Source organism: Phalaenopsis equestris, unplaced genomic scaffold (genome assembly GCF_001263595.1).
Source record: "Phalaenopsis equestris unplaced genomic scaffold, ASM126359v1 Scaffold000061, whole genome shotgun sequence".
Classification (NCBI taxonomy): domain Eukaryota; kingdom Viridiplantae; phylum Streptophyta; class Magnoliopsida; order Asparagales; family Orchidaceae; genus Phalaenopsis; species Phalaenopsis equestris.
Window position 1 is genome coordinate 1754057 of NW_018164503.1, and position 11176 is coordinate 1765232.

At 36.9% G+C, this 11176-nt stretch overlaps 2 protein-coding genes across 2 annotated transcripts; both read left to right on the top strand.

Annotated features, from left to right (window-relative positions):
• Positions 1-1550: 1550 nt before the first annotated feature.
• Positions 1551-2615, top strand: LOC110019580 (zinc finger protein ZAT9-like; the record flags this gene model as incomplete). Its single annotated transcript, XM_020717309.1, is given in 1 exon segment — positions 1551-2615. A coding segment is annotated over 1 exon segment (962 nt), but the record flags the coding sequence as incomplete, so codon positions are not given.
• A 3508-nt stretch (positions 2616-6123) lies between these two features.
• Positions 6124-7608, top strand: LOC110019584 (zinc finger protein ZAT9-like). Its single transcript, XM_020717314.1, has 2 exons — positions 6124-6164; positions 6237-7608. Exon 2 carries the CDS (start codon positions 6328-6330, stop codon positions 7471-7473), a length of 1146 nt encoding a protein of 381 aa, XP_020572973.1. The 5' UTR covers positions 6124-6164; positions 6237-6327; the 3' UTR covers positions 7474-7608.
• The last annotated feature ends 3568 nt before the right edge of the window (positions 7609-11176 follow it).

Sequence of the window (11176 nt, forward strand, 5' to 3'; positions counted from 1 at the left end):
ACAACCTATACAACCAAAATATAATAAAATATGCACATGCGGGGTTAGCACCTAGTAATTTTTCTTGGAAGAGAAAGCTAAAAGAGCTCCAAACTCTTGAAGGGTCGTGAGCTCCACCACCAACCTATACAACTAAAATATAATAAAATATGCACATGCGGGGTTCGCACCTAGTAACTTTTCTTGGAAGAGAAAGCTAAAAGGGCTCCAAACTCTTGAAGGGTCGTGAGCTCCACCACCGTCAAACCGCTTTGACTAGCCACCACCATCGCTACCTCACCATTGTCACTGTTACAAGACCACCACCGTCTAGTGACAACCACCATCGGATCATCGTCGTCTAACCGCATCATCCAAACCACATTCAGCGCTAAAGGACCACCGTTGTCTGGCCTCTGCCACCATTGGGCCACCATTGTCTAGTTGTTGCCATCGCCGGACCATCATCATCGAGCCGCCACCGCCACTGCCACCGAACCACTATTGCCTGACAACCGTAGTTTGGCCGCAATCGCTACCACCATCATCATTCTCGGAAGATCGTCACCATCACTTGACCACAACTGCCCATCCACTGTCACAATGCGGCCGACGCCACTGCCAGACCCCCGCTGCTCGACTGTGTCATAATGTCGTCAAACCACCACAGTCTGATCGTTGTCGCAAACAAACCACCGTTGTCTATCCTCTACCACTGCTGCAAATGGACCACTCTCACTATCTTTGGATCACCGTCGTTGCCGCCCATGAAACTTTGTTGCCAGGCCATTACTCTCACCTCCACCACTGCCCAATCACTGTTGCTACTGGTGACGTTGACATCTAACTTCTTAGCACTCGATCTCTACTATCAGTCCACTTCATAACAGCCAATTTGACAACACTTCACATCAACAACTCCAACAAGTGTAATATAGCTTCAGATTAGTCAATGGCTGATAAAGACTAGTAACATATATCGACATGGTGGAAGTATTTAAAATGAACTAGAACTCATGATTTTTACCATTTTAGATTTGTCATATGGTTTTTTTGTCAATTTCTCTTCATTTGTGTGTGTAGGATCTTAATAACACTAAGATATTAATATATCACTCTAATGTGATAAATTTAGCAGCACGTAATAGCACTATTTTTTTTATATGTTATGAAAGATATGAATGATATAATTGTAAAAAAGTAGAATTTTGGTGTTAAGACAGCAAATGCACAAGGATTAAGTGTCTTGCATGCAAGTACCCAAAATAAGATGGGATATTGCGCATTCTAACCGTCTTTAAATTTAATTATAGCCGTCCGATGCACAACCAAAGTGTTCTCTATTTGAGGTACACGTGCAGCCTTTATTTGGCCTTCCTCACCGTTTTTTTCTTCCAGCCATAGTTTCTGCATGGTTTTCGGTCATCTGTTTTAAGAAATCAGAGCCATATGAGAATAAAAAGGATATCGATCGGGCTCTTGAGGACAACAAGCCAAGCAGCGTAAGCACTTAGCTACCGCTGATTTCTTTGCTGTCCAAGAAACTCGCAAAAAATCCATGCTTTAGCTTTTTCTCTTCAGATCGATAGAAAACGAAGAATTTCATCGGAACCTCGAGACTAGTTTGATTTCAGGTCTCTTTTCTCAATTTCGGGCTGTGTTTTTTCTTCTAAGATGGGTAGGCCCTGCTGCAATGTTTGTGACCGAAGCTTCCCGACTCGAAGAGCACTCGGAGGACACATGAGGATTCATCTTCTTCCGAATTCTGATAAGGAGCCAATGCGCAGGTATGGATTTAGAGTGAATCCAAGGAAGACATGGAAATTGATGGAGAATGAGAATGATATGCTCTTTTCAGAGTGTGGAGAGAAATTCAGCTCTTGTAGTTCTCTATTTAACCAAATGAAATTTCGTTCTGAGACGGAAGGGGATCAGCTCAGGGAAGGGGATGAGGAATTTGAGGAAAAGGAGATGAATTCAAATAGTAACGGAAGTTATGAGGAGGGAGGAGATGGAATGGAGACACCGTCTAATAGCGAAGTTAATGCAATTGAGAGGAGCGGATCATTGGATTCATCAATGGCGTGCGAGAATGAGCAGACGGCGGATGCTTTTTGTCTGATGATGCTCTCCAGAGGCGCTGGTTCTGTTACAGTGGTTACAGATGATGGGGTTGAGAAGCATAAATCTAATTCAGGTTTCCCACAATGCGATTCTGAAATGAATGAGCTCGCAATGATCCCATCCGTTCCAAAATTCGATTTTGGAATCAACGAGCACGAAAAAATTCAATCTTTTCCGTCTGAATCTGAAATTTTTCTCAAGCTGAAGAAGTCAAAGCCCTCTTCTCATAGGAAGGATCTCCATTATATTGCTTCAGGGATTGAGAAGAAAAGCAGGTACAACTGTAAAACATGCGGCAGGACCTTTCCTACTTGCCAGGCTCTTGGTGGTCGCAGGGCAAGCTATATGAGGATCAAATTTTGTTGCTTTTCTGAAGTTCTTGCTACCAAAAAACTCAACATTCAGAATCATGGATCTAAATTTTATGGGTGCTCAATTTGTGGCAAGAATTTCGCATCTGGTCAAGCTCTTAGTGGTCATAAGAGATTACACTTGGTTGCAGCAGATAACGCTGCTTCTGCTTCTGCTGAGTCTGTTCAAGCTTCTGCTGCAGTAAATGCGAACATGGAACAGATGAGTTCTTTTTTTGGCACGCTTGATCTCAACCTTTCTGCTATGGAAGATGAAAGTAATGGTGATTATGATGACATGACTGAGGATTCGATCTGATGCATCTGACATTTATGGTCTGAAAACTGTTCTAATTCTCGTTCAAATTCTTCTTTGAATTTGAAACGGCTAATTATTCTTTCTTGTTTGTGGTGTTCTTAGAATAAAGCTGCCGTGATGCAGCAAGTTGTTTATGGTGAAGTTGATTTACTTCTGCACATTCTTATTTCTGCTGTTGTGTTCTCTAATTTTATGTTTAAATTTTTTTTATTTCCTTGAGATTTGAAGTGAATTTTTCAGTTAATTGTTGAATAAAAATCTGTTGCTTTTTATAATTTTTAAGGAGTCATGAAGGTTTGTTATTCTGTTTTGTGGAAACTTGAAGATTTCAAAAGGTTGAGTTGATTCCTTTTTTTCAGAATTCCCTGCAGTTTTTAAGGTTTTGCATTCTTCACTTTTAAAATCTTTTTATTAAAAAATATTGAGTTGTTCAATCCATGGCTGTGTCTGTGTGTTTATATATATATATATAATATAATTATATCTTAGCTTAAACGAATAACGACCATAGTTACTAACTACAAGAGCTGTAGTTGGCTATAAAAAGCATAGTTGGTAGCTACATCAACTACTAATAATGATTCAGAAAATTTGTACTCATTCACACATACTTGAAGAATGAAGGTTAATTTAAAATTTTTGAGCAGGGTATTTTCGTAAATTTGGTCAATGAACCTTCTAAAACACTTCATTGGACCGTCTGTGTTGAATTTTTCTTTTATCATAATATATTTTTATGGCATTCAAGTGCCCTAAAGATCAATAACCTTAGAATTAAATGAATTTGGGCTAGTTAAATTTCTCTTATCGAGCCACTTGATTTGATAATAGATATGCCAAATTTAGAGATAGTTTGATGCTCCAATTAATACACCAAAGTTATATAGCACTTTAAATGCTTGACCAAGGCTTTTTTGGACTTAGATTGGATCCCTTTCAGTTCCATTTGGGTTGTATTATCGAGGTGCTCAGTTTAACTATAAAATTGTTTAAATTAGAGCTTTGATGATCCTGAATTCAGACTTCAAATATCTCTTACCAAAACATATTGAGAATCCGTCTCAGAGGATAGAAATTTCTTCCTACGATATGTCGCCAAGAAATTTCTATGATTAGTTAGAGAAATGATCATTAATTCCAATTAATTAGAGATATTGCGTATCATAAGTTAATATTTTATTTTCAGATTAGAGTTTCCTTAATTACAATTACTAGTTTCTTTTTGTGAGTTGTCTATCTATGATCCATTTATTTATAGTCAAATCTAATAAGTTTATTGCCAAATTGAATGTCTTTATGAGATGAATCTAATGAGTCTAACATCACTCAATTTTGACATCTTTAGGACACTTAAATGCTCATATAACATTATCTGATCAAACAAATATTCTGACTCGTCCGATGGGGGGTTCTGATTTATGCAATATTTACAAAGTATGTCACCCACAAAATTTATAAATATACATTCAGTGTTTTCATGCAAGTGACCTGAACCTGGAAGAGGAGCAAGTATTAGGTGCGGGGTACGTACATGCTCATTTTATTGTATTGGTTGTATTCATATAACTAGAGCTGTAAAAGAGCCGAGGCTGAGCGAGCTCGGGCTTGACTGGCATTTGACTCGTGTTCGAAATTTGCTTGTGAAGAATGTGTTCATGTTCGGGTCGATTTAAATATTCTTGTTTATGTTTGGCTAGTGTTTGACTCGAAATTGACTCATTAAAATTAATTATAAAAAATAGATATAGGGTGTTGGATTTGAATTTACACTAACTTTGTACAAAAGAGAACATTACATCACATAACCAAACAAACTATTATGATTTAAACTTAGATATAAATATATATAATATGTTATTTTATAAATAATATATATAATTTCTTATTTCGAGCAAAAATGAGCTGAACAAAAGCAAACAAATGGTCGTTCGTGTTCGACTCATTTACTTAACGAATGAGCCAAACATGAGCTGCTTAATGAGCCGATCACGAGTAATTCGCAAACAAAGAGTTTTTTTTGACATACCCAGATACAACCAAAATACAATAAAATATGCATGTGCGGAGTCCGCACCTAGTAATTTTTCTTGGAAAAGAAAGCTAAAAGAGCTTCAAACTCTTGAGGGTTCGTGAGCTCCACCACTGTCAGACCACTTTGACTAGCCACCGCCATCGCTACCTCACCATCATCACTGTTACAAAACCACCGCCGTCTAGCGACAACCACCATCGGATCATTGTCGTCTACCCGCATCATATGAACCACAGTCAACACTGTAGGACCACCATTGTTTGGCCTCCGCCACCATTGGGCCACAATCGTTTGGTCGCTTCCATCGCCAGACTATCATCATCGAGCCGCCACCGCCACATAACCATTATTGCCTGACAAACGTAGTTTGCCCGCAACTGCTACCACCATCATCATCGTCGGAACATCGTCACTATAATTTGACCACAACTGCCCAGCCACTGTCATCACACAGCCGTCACAGTTGCGAGACTCCCGCCGCCCGACTCTGCCTGAGAAGAGTCAAACCCCCTTCGTTTGATCGTTACCACCAACAAACCACTGTTGTATATCCTCTACCACTGCTGCAGACGGACCGCTGTCACTATCCGGCTGTCCCCAAACCACTGTCGTTGCACCCCTGGAACTTTGTTGTTAGGCCATCACTCTCACCTCCGCCACCGCCCAATCACTGTCGCTATTGACGATGCTGGCATTTAACTTTTTAGCATTCAATCTCTTCTATTAGTCCGCTTCATAACAACAAATTTGACAACAATTCTCAAACAAATTCCACCACCCCTAGTGAAATTCACATCAACGACTATTTCATATTAGTCAATGGCTGATAAAGACATGCAACATATATCGACATGGTGGAAGCATTTCAACTGGGTTAGAACTCGTGATTTTTACCATTTCAGATCAGTCAGATAGTTTTTTTGTGAATTTCTCTTCATCTGTGTGTGTGGGATCTTAATAACACTAAGATATTAATATATCTCTCGAATGTGATAAATTTAGCAACACTTAATAGCATTATTTTTTATATGTTATGAAAGGTATCAATGACATAAATGTAAAAAAGTAGAATTTTGGTATAAGACAGCAAATGCATAAGCATTGAGTGTCTTGTATGTAATACCCAAAATAAGATGGGCTATTGCGCCCTCTAACCGTCTTTAAATTTCATCATAGCCGTCCGATCCACAAGAGTGTTCTCTATTTGAGGTACACGTGCAGCCTTTATTTGGCCTCTCTCCCCGTTTTTTTCTTCCAGCCAAGTTTCTGCATGGATTTCGGTCATCTGTTTTAAGAAATCAGAGCCATTTGAGAATAAAAGGATATCGATCGGGCTCTTGAGGACAACAAGCAAAGCAGCGTAAGCACTTAGCTACCGCTGATTTCTTTCCTGTCCAAGAAACTCGCAAAAACTCAAGCTTTTTCTCTGCAGATCAATAGAAAGAAGAATTTCATCGGATCCTTGTGACTAGTTTGAGTTCAGGTCACTTTTCTCAATTTTAAGCTGTGTTTTTTTTTCTAAGATGGGTAGGCCCAGCTGCAATGTTTGTGAACGAAGCTTCCCGACTCGAAGAGCACTCGGAGGACACATGAGGATTCATCTTCTTCCGAATTCTGATAAGGAGCCAATGCGCAGGTATGGATTTAGAGTGAATCCAAGGAAGACATGGAAATTGATGGAGAATGAGAATGATATGCTCTGTTCAAAGTGTGGGGAGAAATTCAGCTCTTGGAGTTCTCTTTTTAACCATACGAAATTTCATTCTGAGACGGAAGGGGATCAGCTCAGGGAAGAGGATGAGGAATTTGCGGAAAAAAATAAGAATTCAAATAGTAACGGAAGTTATGAGGAGGGAGGAGATGGAATTGAGACCCAGTCTGATAGCGAAGTTAATGCAATGGAGAGGAGCGGATCATTGGGTTCATCAATAGCGTACGAGATTGAGCAAACGGCGGGTGCTTTTTGTCTGATGATGCTCTCCAGAGGCGCTGGTTCTGTTACAGATTCATCAGATAAGGCTTCAGTGGTTACCGACGATGAGGTTGAGAAGCGCAAGTCAAATTCAGGTTTCCCACAATGCGATTCTGAAATGAATGAGCTCGCAATGATTCCATCCGTCCCAAAATTTGATTTTGGAATCAACGAGCTCGAAAAAATTCAATCTTTTCCGTCAGTATCTGAATTTTCTCTCAAGCTGAGGAAGTCAAAGGCCTCTTCTCGTAGGAAGGATCTCCATTATGTTGCTTCAGGGATTGAGAAGCAAAGCAGGTATAACTGTAAAACATGCGGCAGGACCTTTCCTTCTTACCAGGCTCTTGGTGGTCACAGGGCAAGACATATGAGGATCAAAGTTCCTTCCTTTTCTGAAGTTCTTGATACCAAAGAACTCAAAATTCAGAATCATGGATCCAAATTTTATGAGTGCTCAATTTGTGGCAAGATTTTTGCATCTGGTCAAGCTCTTGGTGGTCATAAGAGATCACACTTGGTTGCAGCAGATAACGCTGCTTCTGCTCCTGCTCCTGCTGAGGCTGTTCAAGCTTCAGCTGCAGTAATTGCTAACATGGAACAGGTAAGTTCTGTTTTTGACACGCTAGATCTCAACCTTCCAGCTATGGAAGATGAAAGTTATGGTGATTATGATGACATGACTGAGGATTCGATCTGATGCATCTGACATTTATGGACTGAAAGCTGTTCTAATTCTTGTTCAAATTCTTCTTTGAATTTGAAACGGCTAATTATTCTTTCTTGATTGTGGTTTCTTAGAATAAAGCTGCGGTGATGCAGCAAGTTATTTATGGGGAAGTTGATTTGCTTCTGCACATTCTTGTTTCTGTTGCTCTGTTCTCTAATTTTATGTTTATTTATTTATTTTTTTTATTTCTTTTAGATTTAAAGTGAATTTTCAGTAAATTGTTGAATAAAAATGTGTTGCTTTTTATAATTTTTAAGGAGCCATGAAGGTTTGTTATTCTGTTTTGTGGAAGCTTGTAGATTTCAAAAGTTTAAATTGATTCCTTTTTTCAGAATTCCTCATAGTTTGTAAGTTTTTGCTTGACTTTAAAATCTTATTATTATTATTATTATTATTATTATTATTTTATTTTATTTTACTATTCTTCGCAATTTTATCATTGAATTTGGTAATTATTATGACATTTTAATGAAGTTTTATTCAAAATATATCATTAAAAAATTCTTAGGCCATAGCTAAATATGATTTTCCAACACACACATAGATAGAGACGCAGAAGATAATCAGATTTTTATGCGGAAAACTCTTACTGAGAGAAAAAATTTTGAAGTCTGACTCAAGTCAAAATGATTCTCTAGAAAATTTAAAATGCAGAAGTTCACTATTCTTTTGAATTGGGGAAGTTGAGGTTACAAAACTTGACAATCAAAGCTATATTATAACAATTGCAGTTGGTGGTTGCAACATTTATGGTTGATTACAAAAGTCGTAGTTAGTGACTACAATAATCGTAGTTTGTCATAACAACCGCTGATGGTGACTCACAATGGTTGGTGGTCATTGAATTTTACTTCTTTGCATGAATTATATTTTAGTTGTTAGCTCGTTATAAAATCTTATGTCTTAGCTTAGTATAATTAAATGATACATGTTAAATTTTTTTTTCTTATCGTAACATACTTTTATAGGATTTAAGTGCCCTAACGATCAATGACCTTAGAATTAAATGATTTTGGGCTCGTTGAATTTCTCTCATCGAGCCACTCGATTTGATTATAAACATGTCAAATTTAGAGATAATTAGACCCTCCAATTAATGTACCAAAGTTTTAGATAGCACTTTAAATGTTTGACCTAGGCTATTTTGGACTCAAATTTGATCACTTTCAGCGTCATTAGGGTTATATTCTAGAGCTTTGATTATCCTGAACTCAAATTTCTAAGATCTCCTGCCAAAATGCATCGAGATTCATGTCTGATAATAGAAATTTCCTCCAATGACATCTCCAAGAAATTTCTATAATTGGTTGGAGAATTCATCATTAATTCCAAATAATTAGAGATAATGTGTATCATAAGCCAATATATTATTTTTTAGATTAGAGTCTCTTTAATCCATAGAACTCATTGAAATCATCACCAACAATCAATAATTAATGGTTTCTGTCAACCATCCGAACAAATACAAATGTTAGCTTTAAAAAAAAAAAAAATCAAATTATTCATTAAACAGCCTCAAAAGATAAGACAATAATATTCTCTCCCGCCCATACTGTCCTTCATTATTATGCTAATATATAATAATCCAAGGGCTTAAGGCTTCATAATGATCGCATTCACTAGAAGCTAAACTGACACGGACAAATATAAAGTTTAGTGCTAGCAAATAAAGAAAATGACAATTTTGCTGAAAAATTTAGAGGCATATATTGTCAGCATCAAGCTTTATTTTAATAGAGAAAAAAATCTGCTTGATCTGATGATAGAACTGTTATTGATTTGTTATCTAATTATGCTTAAGAAAATATGAGTTAATGTGTTATTAAGTAGGAAAACTAAGGTTTAATTTGTTATAACTCTGGTTTTTTTTTTCATTTGAAGTTGATTAGTTTAGGATTAAAGTTCTGCAGCATCTGGAAAAGAAAAAAAAAATCAAATTTGAATGTTTATGCTGGAAATATGTGTATTGTAAATAATGATTTGTTTTGTGTTTGGTTAGTAAAATTCCCTTAAACATAATTGAAATATGAGACTGAGAGCTGTAGGACTGGCTGTGAGCTTGAACTAAATTCATGCAGAAAACTGTTGAAATTTGCTGCTTATTTGTTGAGCCTTAAGTTTTAATTAAGACATCTCCATACATACCACCCAATTCCTATGTATTTACATAGCAAACCCCTAAACTTTACTTTTTACGTTAATACCTGAGACTAGAAGGCAAATGTGCAAGCATCACTTTTTCAGTTTCAGGAGCTGAAAACGGATCTGAAATATTTCAGATTTTATGAGTTTACGACCTCAGAATTGGCCTACAAATGATAATAGGATTGTGTTTTTGAATGTGTGACAATTAAGGTTTACAGACACCAATGACAATATGATTGTTTTGCATGTTGTTAAAGCTACAACTTGACATGCTTAGAGAAGTACCTTGTCCAAAATATGAAAGTGGTTTTAGTCTTTTCTGAATTTCCGAAGGGATGCCGTTTGATTAAGGCAGTGTTTGGGGAGAGATGCAATGGTTGGGCGGCGCCATGCCACACTTTCAGGTGTCTGGTTAGACTGTGTTTTATGTGTTTCTTCAAAAAAACTGAGGTGGAAAAATGTGTTTTGCAAACTAGTATAGCTAAGTGCAGTGGTATTTTGAGTGATATAAGATATTTAGGTGATAAACTAAAAAATAGTAAGTTTAGGAGTTATAAATGTAAATACATAGGAATTGGGTGCACAATTATGCACTCAATAGTATGAAATTAGTAGCAGAGTGTTATAATTGACTCGCCATTAGCTAAGGCGGTGACAAATTTGTAATTCCATAGAAGCTATTAAAGAAGTATGAAAGTTTCTAATTTGGTGAACCGGGTCTTCATTGGAGACCTCATTTAATTATAAATAGATGAGGGATGCTTGTAGAGAGATAAGAAACAAGAAGAAAAAGATGAAGAAAATCAGTCCAAAAAGAAGAAAAGAGAAAGACTTCAAGAATTGAGGGGAGAGTCTTGAGATATTGTATGATGTATCGAGGAAATTTCAAGAGGGAGAAATCAAGAGGTGTGTTCATTTCTCAATGTAAAAGACATTGTAATTTCTTTTGAATTGTCTTAGTAGATTTGTTGTTGATTCCCTCCCGTGGATATAGGTCTATAGATCGAACAACGTAAATTCTTGTGCTCTTGTTGCATTTCATTTCCTGTAGTTATTTCTTTCCATTCTTTCTCTGTTTCTTGCTTGCTGCAATTTCTCCTCAATTTGATTCTTCGTTAGTTATGTTCTCTAGCAACAGGGATTTAGCCGAGCCCAGGCTTAGGGAGGCGAACTGTAGGTGCTCTTGTAGTGACACTTAAAGGTCTTTGGTTGTCCAGATTGCAGTCTGCAGGTAGGGCTATCAAAAAAGCTCGTTGTTCGCGAACAGTTCGTGTTCGGTTCGTTAATGAGTTTGTGTTCGATTCGTTCGATAAATAAACGAGATGAACGTGAACAAATATTTTTTCGTTCGGTTAGTTAAACAAACCAAACACGAACAGTGATGCGTTCGTTCGTGTTCGAATCGTTGTTGTTCGAAATATAAAATAATTATATATAAAAAATTTATGATATTAAAAAAAATAAATTTTATAAATTATATTATATAATAAATGAATAATAATATTATATTAATATACTATATTAGTAA